This window comes from Panthera onca, chromosome B1 (genome assembly GCF_046562875.1).
Source record: "Panthera onca isolate mPanOnc1 chromosome B1, mPanOnc1 haplotype 2, whole genome shotgun sequence".
NCBI lineage: Eukaryota > Metazoa > Chordata > Mammalia > Carnivora > Felidae > Panthera > Panthera onca.
In genome coordinates, this window is record NC_138342.1 from 55,032,664 (window position 1) to 55,049,941 (window position 17,278).

Consider the following 17,278-nt stretch of genomic DNA (forward strand, 5'->3'; position numbering starts at 1 on the left):
TGTGTGTGTGTGTGTGTGTGTGTGTGTATGTATGTGTGTACTGTTGGTGGTTAAATATCGAGTTGGGACTTCCTCTTTGAACAGTTGCTTTTTCCTCTCACACAAAGGAGATCTCATTTTGTTTGAGACTGGATATAGTTGAAATCAAACCACACACCAAAAGGGTATGATGGATAAGAAGCCCCCAAAACCAGCTCCTCGCAGGATCTTCCAAGAAAGGTTAAAGATTACTGCTCTACCTTTGTACTTTGAAGGTTTTTTGTTAGTCAAGAGGTCAGAATACCAGGTAAGTCCATAGATGATAACGTTGCAACTAGCAGCTTCTGCCTTAATATAAAATTTGTTTCATGGTGATGTGATGTGACAAGTGCTGCTTTGTTTCTGTTGTGATTAAGCCCTCTTCCCTGAGCTCAGAAATATGATGCCAATTTTGCATAATTATAAAGACAATGTGTGGCTTAAGCACATTCAGGTATATATGTATGTATTATATATAATAATATAACATTCTAATGTTAAGTCACCAATGTAAAAAAAATTGAATAAGCTACATTTCCAAAGAATTTATGTAAACATAACAGAAGATTTCAGCTTGGAAGATAAAGTGTTTGATATTTTTTTCTATTTACTAGTATGCTTCCACAATGACTTGTATCATTTAATACAAAATATTATGATTGAAATGAAAACTTTTGCTCTTCCTCTTAGTTGTTTGAAGTTTACAAATAATGGTAAAATTATTTTTTAATAGTAAACTTTTGTAAAAATAAATTATGAAAATGCTAAAATTGATATTGTTTAACATTAAATATAGTTGTATATTCTAAAAACATGAAGATAGTGACTTGAAAAGACAATATGTAGGTTGCAGTGTATGTAATATGTACACTAAGATATATAAATACATTCATTCTAACAAAATTCAAAAAGCAGTTCATATTTTTTTTAATGTAAAAATGAAAAATTATAATTAAATAAGTTAAAATCAGTGCTTTGAAAATACCAGTTATGGATAATTTGAAATTAATGAGAGAAATAAACATGAAAGTGTCTGTTACTAATGAAAAAAGAAATCATTAAGCTGGGTCAAATTTTATGAAATTTTAAAAGTAACAAAGTAGCAAAAATGTAAGTGTTTCAAGAAATGTCATAAGAAATGTTTAATAATGATAATAAGATATGTTTTCTTAAGATTTATTAATGGAAAATTGTGAAAATATCTACAATAGCACATTCGAGGTTTTTGTAAAGACATGGTAGTTTATATTCTGTTAGAGGTGTTAAACATGTATTAATAAATTTGTCAGTTATATTAGAATATTTTTTGGTTCCTCCTGCATGCTTTTATTTTTTGCATCCCTTTTTTTTTTTCATTTTCATTTTTTTAAGTTTATTTATTTTTGAGAGAGAGAGAGAGAGCCTACACAAGCATGTGTGAGAGAGGAGCAAAGAGAGAGCAAGAGAATACCAAGCAGACTCCACACTCTCAGTGCAGAGCCCAATGTGGGCTCTTTCCCACCAACTGTGAGATCATGACCTGAGCCAAGCTCAAGAGTCGACCACTTAACTGACAGAGCTACCCAGGTGCCCCCCCCCTTATATGCTTTGAAAGTGAATTCTATCTTGTCACAATAGGTTAGCCACATGATTACTTTGGCAGGAAAGAAGAATTGGGAAAAAGAAATTTCTAATTTGTAATTTAAAAAAAATTTTTTTAATGTTTATTTATTTTGAGAGACACAGAGACAGAGCTTGAGTGGGGGAGGGGCAGAGAGAGAGGGAAACACAGAATCTGAAGCAGGCTCCAGGCTCAGAGCTATCAGCACAGAGCCCGACGTGGGGCTCGAACCCACCAACCGTGAGATCCTGACCTGAGCCTAAGTCGGACGCCCAACCGACTGAGCCACCCAGGCACCCCTCTAATTTGTAATTTAAATTTGATTATTCATTAAATGTTCATCGAAGTATTTATAATAACTGTTTCTGATGATGGTTAGCAGGAAGAACAAGGATTTTAGAGTCAGTAAAACATGTCTTTACCTGACGGTTTTGCCACTTAACTGCTTGTGATCTTGTGGAATTTACTCTATCTTCTTGAGATTCAATTTTCTCAAACTATAAAATGGAAAAACTACAACTTGCCACCTAAAGTACAATGCCTGGAATACAACAGGTGCTCAACTAATTTATTCACTCAAACAATGTTTATAGTGTGTCCCCTATGCATCAAGCATCCTACTGAGTTCCAGAGAATATAAATATAACACAAAGATCCTACCTTCAAGAGGCTTAGTCTATAGTAAGGAGTGATGACTCTCTTACCTGACTGTTACTCTACCTTTTCTTAGAAAGCATACTTTGAAATGGAAAGAATAAACTATAGATATAAATATTTCTGATGAAATTGACTTGTTTCCACTCGAATTCATAGCAACATCTTTCACTTGTATGTCAAGGAGAAGAGAGCAAGAGGATAACAATATTGTCTACTTGTAGGGTGGTTTCAAGGATTAAAGAAGATAACATATAAAATACCTGGCTTACACTAAAGGTTATATTCATTCATTTTATTATTTATTATAATCTAATTAACATACTAAAATCAGTTTTGAATCCGTAGGTATAGTTGACCCTTAAACAACATGGGTTTGAACAGTGTGGGTCCACTTACACTTGGATTTTTTGATAAATATAGTACAGTGCTATATATGTATCTTTTTCTCCAATCATTTTCTTAATAACATTTTTCTCTAGCTTACTTTATTGTAAGGATAGCTATATAATACAGATAGCTTACAAAATATGTGTTAATCGACTCTTTGTGTTACTGGCAAGGCTTCTGGTCAGCAGTGGGCTATTAGTAGTTAAATTTTTCTGGAGTCAAAAGTAATATGTGAATTTTTTACTGTGCAGGAGGGTCAGCACCCTAACCCCCTACATTGTTGGAGGGTTAACTGGTAATATGGCTCAAAGGAGAGCCACAGAGCTAGAGCGCTAGTGAAAATAGAAGCTGTGAGAAAAATCTAAGGAAAATAATGGGATTTCTAGGCAGCAGCGAAGTGCCTGGGAACCTTTAAAAGTGAAGGAAAGCCAGGGATATATGGAAGGTTATCTTTAAAAGAAAATGGGATAGAGGAAGTTGGGATACTCTGCAGAACGTTAAGTGGAGTCTTTGTTGAAGGAATTCAGAACATTTAAACTAGAGAAAATATAACTGAGGACTAACCTGGTCTGTAAGGAGATCACACATTTAGAGGTGCTTCCTAGCTATTTTTGTGACAGGGCACTTGTAAGAATTTAAGGATTTTTGCCCCTAGGAAAATGTACCAACATGTACCATTTTAAATGTAATTCCAGAAAGTCCATGGATCCCAGGTCAAGAATCCATTAAAAATACATAATCTTCATGAAAAAGATAATGTGGACTTACTTAAACCACAGCACGAGAATTTTGGACTGATCAGGAAGATTTATTTGATAATAAGTGCTATTAAATGCCACAACAGGATGCCAATGAAAACACAGTTTTTGCAAATGGGGAAAATTCTCATTTTTCTGGAACTGTTTGAAATTAAGATAGAGGTATGCCTGGGTGGCTCAGTCGATTAAGCGTCAGACTTCGGCTCAGATTATGATCTCGTGGTTCATGAGCTCAAGACCCACATGAGGCTCTGTGCTGACAACTCAGAGCCTGGAGCCTGCCTCGGATTCTGTGTCTCCCCCTCTGCCCTCCCTGCTTGTGCTCTCTCTCTCTCTCTCAAAAATAAATAAACATTAAAAAAAATTAATAAAAAAATCGGAGATAGAACTCGGGCAACATTTCATAGTTTCTTCAATCTGTGATATGCCTTAAAAACAATATGTATAATATGTTTTTTATTAACTTGAACATAAGAATGTGGTCACCATATCAGTGTCAAAATAACATATCTCTGACTAGTCCTCACCACTAGTTCATTTAGAATTATACTGGTATATATCGCTTCTCGGCCTTTTGGCTAAGATCAAGTGTAGAATTATACTGGTATATTTATAAGAGCTTATCTGAAACTCAATCAAGACTGTGACCCACTGGTCTCTGCGTACTGAATATAAGTTTGATCTATTCTTAGGCTTGTGGCTGTGGTTGAAGTTCACAGGGCCTATCATTATTTGTAATCTTACCTTTCCTCCGGGCTGCCTTTATTCTTAGCTCACTACCTTTGTTCTTGCTTCTTCCCCCCGTCCCACCCTTAATAAGCCCTCCTTAATCCTTTCCATGAATCTATATGTTTGTTTATCAGTAAAACTCTTATTTTTCCCTGATTAATTCTACCCAGTTCATATCATTCTCTCCTGACTGAACCACCTCTGTAATTTTTCTTAGGAGCATAGATGGATGTCACCTGTATGTATAGAAGGAACTCAATAAGCTTTGGCAATGAGGGATTTTAGTTTTCCTATCATATGGCAGGTTAATACCCATAAATCTAATTTGGAAGACGAAGAGAGTGGTACACTTTGATTTCAGAGTTTTCCCTTGCTTACTTTTCATCCAAGAATCATAGAATCTCCAGTTTGAACTTGATCTCAGATGCCATACTCCAGTAAAACCACACACCCTGTCATTAAGTTCTCCAACCAATTTGCCTGCATGCTGATCTTCCCTCTCTCCCTCACTCCCATCCTAGTTCCAAATTATAGTGTAGCTTCGACTTGATGGCAGAGGCTTACCAGTAGAACGGGATGTGAAAGGCTTAAAAAGAGAGATATGATTAAAAAAAAAAAGTCCCCCCAAATCAAATTGTTTTATTAATCAGAAGTCAAACTTGAGAAAATCCAAGTACTTTTCAACAGAGTGGCTAGACACGTTCATGGTTTTTATAGAACATCTGCCTGATTATGGAGACAGTATATATTGACAACTTTTCAAGCCAAATTTCTCAATGCAGTTTTATATTTCTCTACTGAACAACATGAAGGCACCCTTTCATATGTGAAAGTATATGTGAATGGCGATGGGTTTCATTACTCTGGTTCACAAGATATCCTCCCCTTCTCATACATAATCCCATTGAAGGAGATCTATTTTCGAGATTTTTGGATGCCACCACTGTCACACACACATACAAATCTCCATCCTCAAAAAGTAACATATGAATAATGAAAAATGCAAAGTACCTGTTAATAATGTGAGTGATGAGGTAATGCTTTTTTTCTTTTTAAGTGGCTAACATTTATGGTCCACTTGCTATGTCCCAGGTCCCGTGTGCTTTACACACAGTATTATTCCATTCAATCTTGAACAACTCTATAAGGCAATAGCAGGAGGCTGGTTTCTACCTCTATTCTTGGTCCCCTAGCAGCACACTCTCACACAGGAAAAACAATGGTCATTATCATCATCATCATCATCATCATCATCATACTTCAGTGCTTTTAATATATTCAGAAAGTTGTTCAACATCACCACTATCTAGTTCTAAAACATTTTCATCCTGCTAAAAAGAAATCCCACTAGCAGTTAATCCCTCTTCCCCTGCTCTATACGTTTTTATATGCATTTGTTGGGATTTTTTTCTGTCTCCCAATTTTGAAACCAATTAAAAATTAAGACAGAGGAATCCCACACAGATCAATTAGGTACTTTTATCATTAATAAAATCTATCGCTATGTAGTTTAGATTTATGGCCAAAACAATGCTAACACTTTATACCAGATTTAGGTAGGCTTGAGCTACCTTGAGTCACTCACTAACTCAGTTTAAAAGCCACAAGCCTACCCCTCCTGGAGGCCCTTTACCACATGGCAGGACCAGAAAAAGAACACCTACTCTCTCCTAATACGCTGAGCAGAGAGAGGATAGAAAGGGGCTAAGTTGAACATGTTGCCTCTTAATTCACTCTGGCTGTACTGTGCAGGATAGATTGGAGGGCATAAGAAGGTGGCAGAGAAACCAGGTAAATGCTATCGCAATGCCAATAACACATTGGCTGATTCTTCAATCCTATGCCCCTTTGAATTGGTCTTTTCTATGTTAATTTGTTCTTAGCTCAGGAGGTATCAGCAGGTTCCTTATGTAACATTATAGCCAGCTCTCAATTAGGAGGTAGGATGGACTGGAAAGACCACAGGGTTGGACAAAGAAACTTGTCCCACATTCCAACTCTGCCCCTGAAGTAGATTGCTACAGTAATACTACCAATTTGTTCAAGCCTCACTGTATGCATTACCCCTTTGAAATGTGACTTCTCTGGTCTTTCATGAAGAGATTGACTTTATTTTTCTACCCCTTGAAATCTGGACTAGGTCATGCTTCGGTAAATGTGACAAAGGGAGAAAATTAGAAACCCCACACATTAGGTTTGCCTTCTCTTGCTCCTGGGAATCCTTCTGCCAGCATGTGAACAAATATAGGCTTACCTGACTGGAGACAAGACCCTGTGGAGTGAGACTCTGGTTTTCTCAGTAGAGTGTTTTCCAACACCAACAACCAATTCTCTGACTCTCTGGACACCATCTGGCTGTTCAACAATTCAGCTGAATTCTGACACTACCTATCCAGATGTAGTGCAGACCCCACCACTTAGTTAAGGGCACAGTCCCACAAGACTGCCCTCCACTTCAGTCACCAACTGAAAGTCCCAGACCTCCTATACTTCTGACCAACTCACTATAAATCAAAAGCTGCCATGATTCCCTCTGAAGACTTTATAATTTATTAGACTGGCTCACAGAACTCAGGATGCCATGTTACTTACATTTTCTGGTAAAAGATACAAATGAACAGGCAGATCAAGAGGTCCATAGGGCAAGATCTGGAAGGGCCCCAAGCTTCTGTCCGTACTGTTTGGCTGTACCAACCTCTCAACATGTGAATGTGTTTACCAATTAGGAATTTTATCAAATCACATTGTTCAAGAATTTTTATGAAACTTAAATCTCCCAGCCCATCCCCCATTTTTCCTAGAGGTTGGTGGGTAGGGCTGAAAGTTCCAACCCAGTAATCGGTTGTCCTTTTAGCCACCAGACCTATCTTGAAGCTATCCAGGGATTCCATCCTAAGTCATCTCGTTAGTATAAACTCGTTAGTATAAACTGTAGTATAAACTTACGTAAAGTGACTCATTACTAGTAACAAAAACAGTCCTACCATTCAGGAAATTTGAAGGGTTTTAGGATCTCTGTGCCAGGAAATGGGGGACAAAGACCAAAACTTATTTCAGTTCTGCGTTCCCAGCTAGGACCCCAGGCAAGTATGTGAGGCCACCCCTAGACCAGCCACAGTGAAGTATATCCAAAGAACGATCATCCAGCCACAGAATAATGGGAAATAGCAAACATTTGCTATTTTAGTCCACTAAGTTTGAGGGTGGCTTGTTACACAACAAAAGCTAACTAATATAGCACTTTATCAGCCATGAAGAAAAAGGGATAAAATAGTTCTACTAAGAACATGAGAAAGATGATTGTTGTAATTCAAAATGAATTTAATCTTGAGCTTCGTGGGAACCAAGACAAATAAAAACAAGATGGGTTATAGAGTTTCCATTATTTGAGAAAAGAAGTATATCAGTTCTGAAGAGGTGAGAAACAGTTTGATGGGCTAAGAAAGGATAAATGGTATGTCAGTATTAAAGAGACACAAAATGCCATAATATATAAAAGTGTCTTCACATTTATAAGCATAAGAAAAAAATCATGTAATTGTCTTACATTAATCCTCAATATAAGTCAAGATAATCCAGCATGTCATAAACATTGAGCTTATTAAACTCTAAAGGAATGATTAACATGTCTATAAAACTGGAATTTTTAAAAACATACTTTTGGAAAGAGCTGGGTATGAAGGTAAGTATTTATACTTGGAAGGATTTTATTCCCGAAACCCCCATGTCATTCTTTTGTAATACGCCAGTCTTCACAGAATGTAAGTTCCCCTTATTTAAATAACTTTCACTTGAGTGAAATGAAACTAGGTTATTAAATTTTTTAAACCTAAAAAGTTGTATTTCTATAAAACCCATAATAATGTGAATGTAGCAATAATGAATGAAATTCGGACTTCAATGTTTAGCTTTGATGTTAAACTATTTTTATGATTATGAACTATTCCATTGCCTTTATTTATATAAACATACACTATTTATAGGACCCACACTATAAGCCATGTACTCTGCTAAGTGCTTTACATATGCCAATTTATTCAATCCTTTCAATTGTCCTGGAATCTAGATACTTAATGCTTGTCCTATCTTGACCCCTAAATGGCTCCTCTTACAGGTGCAGGCTTCCACTGATGCCTACATAAAAAGTCAAGTGTCTTAAATCAATGGGGAAAGTTTTGAAAAATGACCTATTTAAACACAAATCAAATTACATCCTTACCTCACACCTTATGCTAAAATAAATTTGTGAAAGATTTAATCAAGACCTAGATGTAAAGGGGAGCCCGGGTGGCTCAGTCGCTTAAGGGTCCGACTCTTGGTTTCAGCTCAGGTCACGATCTCAGGGTTTGTGAGTTCAAGTCCTACGTTGGGCTCTGTGCTAACAGTGCAGCGCCTGCTTGGAGTTTTCTCTCTCTCCCTCTCTCTCTGCTGCTCCTTGCTCTCTGAATGAATGAATGAATGAATGAACTTTAAAAAAAGGAGTTAAATGTAAAATTAAGCCATAAGTTAGGTTATTTATCTCAGGGTAAAGAAGAAACCTATATCAAACAGCAATTAAGGGAGTTACAAAGAAAAGTGGTAACAAGAAAACAGTTGAATGTATACCAATGAAATAATGCTTTTAATTTCTTTCCCACAGGAGTATAAACATTACTGGACAGAGTTGAGAGGAACTACACTTTTTTTTTATTCTGACAAAAAAAGTCCAACAGTAAGTAAACACATTTGACTCGTTCAATTTTTTCCAATATAGACATGTTATATAGTTTTATTCATTTGGGGTTTTCTGTCTCTCAAGAGTAAAGATATTCTAGTAAAACCAATTCAAATAAGAACATTGATATCTGTGGATACTATCAGATATAAGACCTATGGTAAAGTTTCCAGGGCACCTACGAAGAAGATATAAACTTGTGTCTTTAGTTTTGCATTTTTTTCTTTCTGATCCCAATGGTAGAAACTTAGTTGAAAAGTGAAAATTTTAGCTAGGTAACAAGATACAACTTGCTTAATGTCAAGGGGTAGCCTTAATTTCCCCAGTTTTTTATCTGGCTGTATCATGCAGTTATTATCCGAAAGAAACTAGATGATCCCCAAAGCCTCATAACATGAAATATGTCACAATTTAATTTTTCTAGGGAGACGAAAACATAACCTGCTAAAGAGACTTCTAAGAGCTTAAGCATGAGAATAAAGAGATTCTGAGATTTATTTATTAGTATTAATTTCAAATAATTTATTTTTAATTTTTTTTATTTTTACATTTATTTATTTTTGAGAGACAGAGCGTGAGCAGGGGAGGGGCAGAGAGAGAGGGAGACACAGAATCTGAAGCAGGCTCCAGGCTCTGAGCTGTCAGCAGAGCCGGATGTGGGGCTCGAACCCACGAACTGTGAGATCATGACCTGAGCCCAAATCGGACACTCAACCAACTGAGCCACCCAGGCGCCCCTATCAAATACTTGATTTATATTTCAATTTTTCCACAAAGATCAAAAACTGTGTATTTCATTTTTCCCACAAATAAAATGTAGCGTTTTAGTGTCAAATGTTTGCCTACCATGGAATGCTATACCTGTAGGAGATTTTATGATCTAGTAACTTGTTTAAATACAAACATTTTGTACCATGGATGCAGTAGCCCACAGTTCTTGGAACATCATTATTACATGCCCAGATTTAACGAAAGAGACAGAAAAAACAGCCTTTGTGATGTATTCCACCTTGCAGGTATTTTAGTGCCATTAGTGGTAAATTAACCAGAAATCATTTAAAAAACAAACAAACAAAATGTGTTGAGCACTGGGTGTTACATGTAAGTGACGAATCACTAAATTCTATTCCAATATTACACTATATGTTAACTAATGAGAATTTAAATAAAAGATTGAAAAAAAATAAGAACATGTAAAAACAAACAAAAACAAACTTAAAATGATGACTTTCACCAGAGTTCTGGACAGGTAAGATTCATATGGAGGTGTTTTCAAATGCCATAATAAATTTTAATAAAATGAGTCCCTCTGTTGTGCCTTCCAATTTCCTACTGATGTCAGTGAGACTATGAGAGACCCTGGTCTAACCCTTGTACAGTATATATAGTGGGTGAGTGAATAGTTATTGCTCACTTGCTTAGTGAGTACAGCTTAGTGACTGCCGCCTGGTCTTCAGGCAGACTGCCTGGCTTGTTATCCTGTCTCCTGCCACTGTGAACTGTGGGTCTTGGGCTAGTTACCTAACCTGTCTGTGTCAGTATATCAGACAGGAAACTGGTAGGAAACAGATGACATCTCAAATTGGGCATTTTTTTTTTAAGATTTTATTTTTAAGTAATCTCTAAACCCAACGTGGGGCTCGAACTTACATATGCCCCCAACCGAGATCAGGAGTTCGTGCCCTACTGATCAAGCCAGCCAGGAGCCCCTCAGATTGGGCATTTTTGAAGAGAGCTTAATGAAGATGCTATATTCAAAGCAGTGGACAGGATATAGGAAAACTACAAAGGATAGAATAGAACTCTGAGGCTAGGAACAGTTCCCTACTTTGATGCCCAGAATTTAAAAAAAAAAAAAAAAAAAAAAGTGGGAGAAAAGTGAACAGAAGTGTATGAAGATGACTGCATTGAGAGGAGTAAGATCTTTGACTGAGGAAGCAATTGCAAAAATACCTCACTCTCCTCAGGCTTCTGATCTCCTGCCAGTGTTAACTAGGGTCCAACCCAATGGGAATAAAGGGGCCCTTGATGTTGTCCCCACAGGTCCCTCTCCTGTGCACAGCACTGTGTGGTAAAGGGATAAAAGGAAACCCAGGGAAGCAAATAAAAGATCTTGTCCAACATCATTTCCAAATCCCTAAAATTAGGATAAAAAGAATCACCCATTACATGAGGTTATCAAAAGGATTAGACGAGATAATGAATGTAAGGACTTGAGAGATGAGCTGCCACATAGCACACATTCAAGCATTTTACATACATTATCTCATCTAATTCTCATAACAACTCTTCTGAGTGGTATACTATTTTAATCACCACTTATAGATGAGAGTAGTCAAGTTTAGGGATTCAGAAGTTGTACAAGATCAGACAATTAATGAAAGGGGTACCATCCAGGTACTGCTCCTGAGCCAGCATTCTTAACCACTATGCCATGAACAGACTGTTACAATGAAATACTGCAGAATTGTCCATCTACCCATTTTGTTAAAAGAGGGTGCAGACTTTAGGAAATTTGGGGAGGGGGCGATAGTCTCAGGAGAAAGCATAGAGATAGAACAGGTGAGAAGTGGAGATAATTCAGCTTATAGTAGGGAAGAATTTAAAGCTGCCTTGACATATTTGAAAGACTGTCAGGAGGTCATGTGAAAGAGTCAATGAATTCGTTTCATGTTATTACAGAGAAAGAGGACTAGGACCATTGGATGGAAATTAACTGGAGGAACGACTGTGCCTTAATACAAGGAAAAGCTTGCTAGCAGGCAGAATGGCATAGAGGCATAAGTTCCATGTTGTTTGAGATATTCCAACATAGACAGGATGGCTACAGGGAGGGATGCCGTGGAGGAGATGCAAGCATCAGATGGCAGCTGGATTAGACAGATGACCTTTAAGGCTCTTTTCAACCCTACAATTAAAAAAAAAAAAAAAGATAAAACTTCCTTTCTTCTAATCAATAGATCAGCACTCTATCTAATTCGGCCACTTCCTCCTCTGTTGCTTCCTCCTTTGTCTCAGCAAAGTTTACTTAGCTTAATCTAGACAATCCATCAGAAAAAGATTTGTGTGCAATTTTTTAATTCTGTCCTGCTTCCCTTATACCTTTCCGTCCATTTTTAATTGCTCTTTGTCCATTGAAAATAAATAGGTCAACCCAAACGAACCCACAACTTCATCATTATAGAAATAGGTCTGGAAAAAAAATTTACTTACTTATTTTTCTGCCTTACTTTATTCAGAAAAATAAAATAAGGACACAAAGCAGAACCTAGTAAAATAAGTTCTATTGGGCAAAACAGAGGAAAATAAAAAAGTCAAGAATGAGGCTAATTCAGAAAAAAAAATTATGCCATAAAAACTCTACTATACTTACTGGAGGTGGATCTGATCTTCCCACACTAGAGAACAGGTCTGACCAGCTGCATACAGATTAGCCCAGATATACCAGTTGTTCAGAAGAAATATTCTAATTGTATTGGGCTAAGAGAGGAATTTCTTAATATGATCCTTATAACCAGTGATGTGATAAATGTTGAAGAAGAGCATTCTTGAAAAAATCATGTGTATGAATATATGTATACAAGTTTATTATAAATATTACTGATATAAAGAATGTGTAGCACAAAGTTGAAAAAATAAAATATACAAATTTTAAAAATATTTTCTTTCTTAAAAAAAATTTTTTTAATGTTTATTTTTGAGAGAGAGAGACAGAGCGCAAGCAGGCACAGGGAGAGAGAGAGGGAGACACAGAATCTGAAGCAGGCTCCAAGCTATCAGCACAGAACCCAATCTGGGGCTCACGGGCTGTGAGATCATGACCTGAGCCGAAGTCAGACATTTAACTGACTGAGCCACCCAGGCGCCCCTACAATATTTTTTATTATAGTTTCTATATAGGTAATTGATTCTCACAGATACTTTCATTGATCTTTCTGAACTTGGATCCACAAGCAACTAAAATTGCAATTCAATCATGATTTGACAAATGCAATTGTCTTCCAATCTGCTGTTTCCCTAATAAATTTGTCACTAAATGTGACATTTGATATGAATGTCGACTGATATTTTTGTTTACATTAATGATAAGAGGAAAGCAAAGCAATAATCATGTATGTTAGAACTTCACCTATTTTGATAATGACATGGGTAAGTTCTTTGCTAAACAACATGATAATTTCTGAATCATGGGACAATATGTTGTCAATTTTTTTTGTTCTGTTCACAATGAAAAAGTTTCAGACACAAGAAACTTTAACATTTTATCTGCTTTATTAATATTTTACCCCTCACTTTGCTACCCAGAGCCCAGCAAACTGTGGCCCTTGACCCAAATCTAGCCAGTGGCCTGATTTTGTACAGTCTATGAGCTAAGAATGCTTTTTACATTTTCAAAGTGTTGTATGAAAACAATAAGAATTTGCAACAGAGACTCTGTGTGGTCTGCAAAGCCTGAGACATTTGCTATCTAGCTTTTGCAGAAAAAAAATTGCTGGCTCCTAGGACAATTAACAAAACAATAAATCAAGCCCTAATTTGTAAGGTTTACCAATTTCCAAGGTGTAAATATTCCCACCACAGCTGATTTTAACCTATCAATGTGACTTTCCTGAATTGGGAAGAAAGGTATGGTAATACACTGTTAGATAGTATTTCCCTCAAACAGAAATGAGGATGTAAATAACCTCAAGGGCATAGCAAATACAATGTAGTAATATAATTAGAAAATAATGAGTTTTGAATTTTAGTTACCTTTGTTTTTAATATAATTGTATGTTTATATAATTTAATTTTTAACAGCTGTGTTTAGTGACTGGCTTGCAAACTTCCTAAAAATGAAAAAATCAGCTTTTGCAAAGTCATGTGGGCCAGGTCCAGCACACCATCACAGAATACATCTCCAAATGCCTTCTGAGTTCGGAAGGCTTGCGATGCCCAGTTGAGAGCCAGGATTTCATGCAAGGTCCAAATCAGTTATGTTCCTCCTTTCTAGAACTAATGTATGTTACCCATGAAACAATTTAATGAGATTTCCCTTATCTTTGCAGTATGTTGACAAGTTAGACATAATAGACCTCACATGCCTTACTGACCAGAATTCAACCGAAAAGAATTGCGCAAAATTCACCCTTGTTTTACCAAAAGAGGAAGTGCAACTGAAGGTGAGTGAGGAGACGCAATTAGTTGGAAACAAGTTGTTATAAATAGCACTCGCCTCTTCACAACCCATTGGGCTGAGGTAAAGAGGAATCGTAAGAGGACCTGCCAAGTCTCATTCTTTGTTCATATTTCTTGCCTCTTGCCAAAAACTGCAGTTTTCTAAATAGGGATTTGAAAGGGCCTGTCCACTTGTTTAGTATACATGCACATTGAAACCATACACTTCTGTCCTCTGGCAAAGTCAGAGATCCCACCTGGTGTTTTTAAGAAGTTGTTCTTGAGTTGATACTTACCAAGTTCCCAGATGAATCTTAGACGTGTCCAACATGATACATGTTTGGAACTACCGAATTAGACAAACCCACATTTCACAAATCGAGAGATATTTTGCAAGGCAATTGGCCTGTACTATAATCTTCAAAAATATCACTGTGAGAAAAGCCAAAGGAAGGCCAGACACCTGTGTCCAATTATGGAAACTGTGGCGTATGACAGCTACATGCAGTGTGTGATCCCGGACTGGATTCTGGGCTAGAAAAGGAAAACAAAAAACTATAAAGAACATTACTGTTACAATTAGAAAAATTCAGAAAAGAACTGTGTATTAGATATACACCGTTTGTGAAAGATGGTATTAATCTCATAAAACTCTAAGCCCCACACGAGCAGAAATTTGTTTGTTAAATTCATTACTGTACAGCTAGCACTTGCACAGAAAAAAAGTTTTTCTTGAATTGACATTCAAAGCGAGCCAGTTAAAGTCAACCAACAATTACAGTGTTAAACGTATTGTTGCAATTGAATAAGAAGTTGTTCGAGTGGCCTTGCAAGCACTGCTCATGAATTTTTACAGTACCGTAGTCCCCCTCCCCCGCTTAAAGTGGTTACAGTTACCCGTGATCAACTGCAGCCTGGAAGCACATGGTCCTCCTTCTGACCTTATCAAAAGGTCAGTAGTAACCTAACACTCCACCACAAGGCCTACGTCATTCACCTCACTTCATCTCATCGTGTAGGCATTTTATCATCTTGCACCATTGCAGGAAGAAGGGTGAGTACAGCACAATAAGATATTTTGAGAAAAAGATGACATTCACATAACTTTTATTGAAGAATATTGTGATAATTGTTTTATTCCATTACTGTTGTTAATCTCTGTGTCTGATTTATAATTTAAACTTTATCATAGGCATGTATGTACAGGAAAAACATAGTATATGTAGCGTTTAGTACTATCTTCGATATCAGGCATCTACTGGGGGTCTTGGAATGTATCCCCATAGATAAGGGGGAATACTGTACTAGGAATCGCTTGTTAGGAAATCTAGGCCCTACCCCTAACCCTGGGCCCCAGATTTTTTGTTTTAAGCAAACTTCCCAGATGAGTCTGATATGGTGGATAAAGAACACGAGATTGGAATCATATGTCTGGGGTTGAATTCTGGCTGTTTTATTCATCAGCTGTGTAATTGTAGGCAAGTTACTTAACTCCTTTATGCCTTGGTTTCTTCATCCACAAGTAAGTCTTTACTCAGCTGTATCTCTCTTACTGAGACTACCTGGACCATTTTATTAAAATTGCAACCCTTTTCCTCTCCCCTAGCCCCTAATGACATTCTCAATGTCTCTTACCCTGCTCTACATTTTATTCTCCCATTTATTTCCTTCTGACGCTACAATATTTACTTACTATTCTACTTATGATATATTATTCCATAACTAGATCCAAAATTCCAGAACAAGGATTAGTATTTTGTTCTCTGATGTGAACCAGTACCTAGAATAGTGCCTAGCCCTTAAGGTACTCAATAAATATGTTAAATGAGCAAATCTATAAAATAAAAATTTCTTAAAGTACCTTTTGCAGAATTACCATAAAGATTAAATCATTTAATGTGTGAAGTACTTAGAACAGTAGCTGCCCCTTATAAATACGTAATAAATGTTGGCTATATTAGTAGGATTTAGAGCTAAGCATTGGAAGTTTTTAAGGACTAACTATATTGGTCTTACCTGGTTGCAAACTTAAAGCCAGTCAATATTAAATACCAGTGGGGTGGATCAACCATTAACACATTGCAGAAATAAGTGAATAACATTTACTTTTTTAAAAGTAAATGTGTATGATTTTACTTGTTTGGTAAGCAGATAGATTGAAGCTATATACTTCTGACAAAAGAAAATAGTTTTGAAATTTCATAACATATACATTGTCTTAAACAAAAAGGAAAATGAATTGTTTCTTCCTTTCAACTAATTTAAAGTGCTTTAAAAATTACAACTGACTTTTTAAAACAACGTGCTTCAATAGAAAGATATGCATTTTGTCAACCTTGCTGGGTTTTGATAACTTACACATTTGGAGTCTTATGAAACAATCATATGAGATTCTAAAATTACCTGACGTTAATAAAAGTGTTAATGTTCACATTTATGTCTTTTCTTCTTTATGTTTTTGTTTTCATCCTCAGACAGAAAACACAGAAAGTGGGGAAGAGTGGAGAGGCTTCATTCTTACAGTAACAGAGGTAGGAAGGACATTACTTTTGATTGATTCATTAATTCAACAAATATTTACTGGACACTGACTATGAACCATACAGAGTGAAAGGGGTAAAATGAAGATACAAGAATTGAAAAGGACAGATATATACCCGTACATTTACTCATGAAATTTATATTTGCATGAGGTGAATGGAAAGGAAGAAAGGCAATAAACAAAATAGTTTAAAATTGTGATAATTGTTATGAAGAAAATAAACCAGGCCATGTGCTAGCTAGAGAGTAACAGGTGGTCAGGGAGATCTACTTTTTGGTCTTTTGACACAATGGTTCTTTGTATATGCTGATAGTTACAGCTTATATAGCATCATCTAAAATACTTTCCAATTCCTTTCTTATTCATTTAATATGTATTTATAAAATGCTGAAATGAATTTTATGAATAACATAAACAATATAACAGGAAGACCATCAAAATGAATATTCACCTTTAAACATTTGTTTAGTTAGTCTTAAGACAAAAGGATGCTTACCTGTTCAACTCCCATGGCATCTTCTCAGAGACAAATAGTAAGATCTACTGCTTATAGTTAACAGTTGCAGCAGGATGTCTACCATTATTTTAAGTGAAGCTTCTGTAGCAACTGTCTTATAAACATTAGGTACTTTAAGAGCCAGCCCCCAAAGAAGGACCATGTTCTCTGATACTTTTAGAGAAGAAGTCAGTTAAGTACAGACTATCCAAAGTGAGTT

The 17,278-nt window shown here is 36.4% G+C and overlaps 1 protein-coding gene and 1 pseudogene across 4 annotated transcripts in view; both read left to right on the forward strand.

The window, feature by feature from the left end:
• Positions 1 to 17,278, forward strand: part of STAP1 (signal transducing adaptor family member 1) — a 53,329-nt gene that overhangs the window by 11,667 nt on the left and 24,384 nt on the right. For all 4 annotated transcript variants that reach the window (XM_078446062.1, XM_060654956.2, XM_078446061.1 and 1 more), the window contains 4 exons: positions 108 to 286; positions 8,789 to 8,860; positions 13,912 to 14,025; positions 16,495 to 16,551. In XM_078446062.1, coding sequence (XP_078302188.1) covers positions 167 to 286; positions 8,789 to 8,860; positions 13,912 to 14,025; positions 16,495 to 16,551 — 363 coding nt within the window. In that variant the 5' untranslated portion in view covers positions 108 to 166. The remainder of the gene's footprint in view (positions 1 to 107; positions 287 to 8,788; positions 8,861 to 13,911; positions 14,026 to 16,494; positions 16,552 to 17,278) is intronic.
• LOC132693521 (U2 spliceosomal RNA) lies at positions 3,979 to 4,073 on the forward strand (annotated as a pseudogene).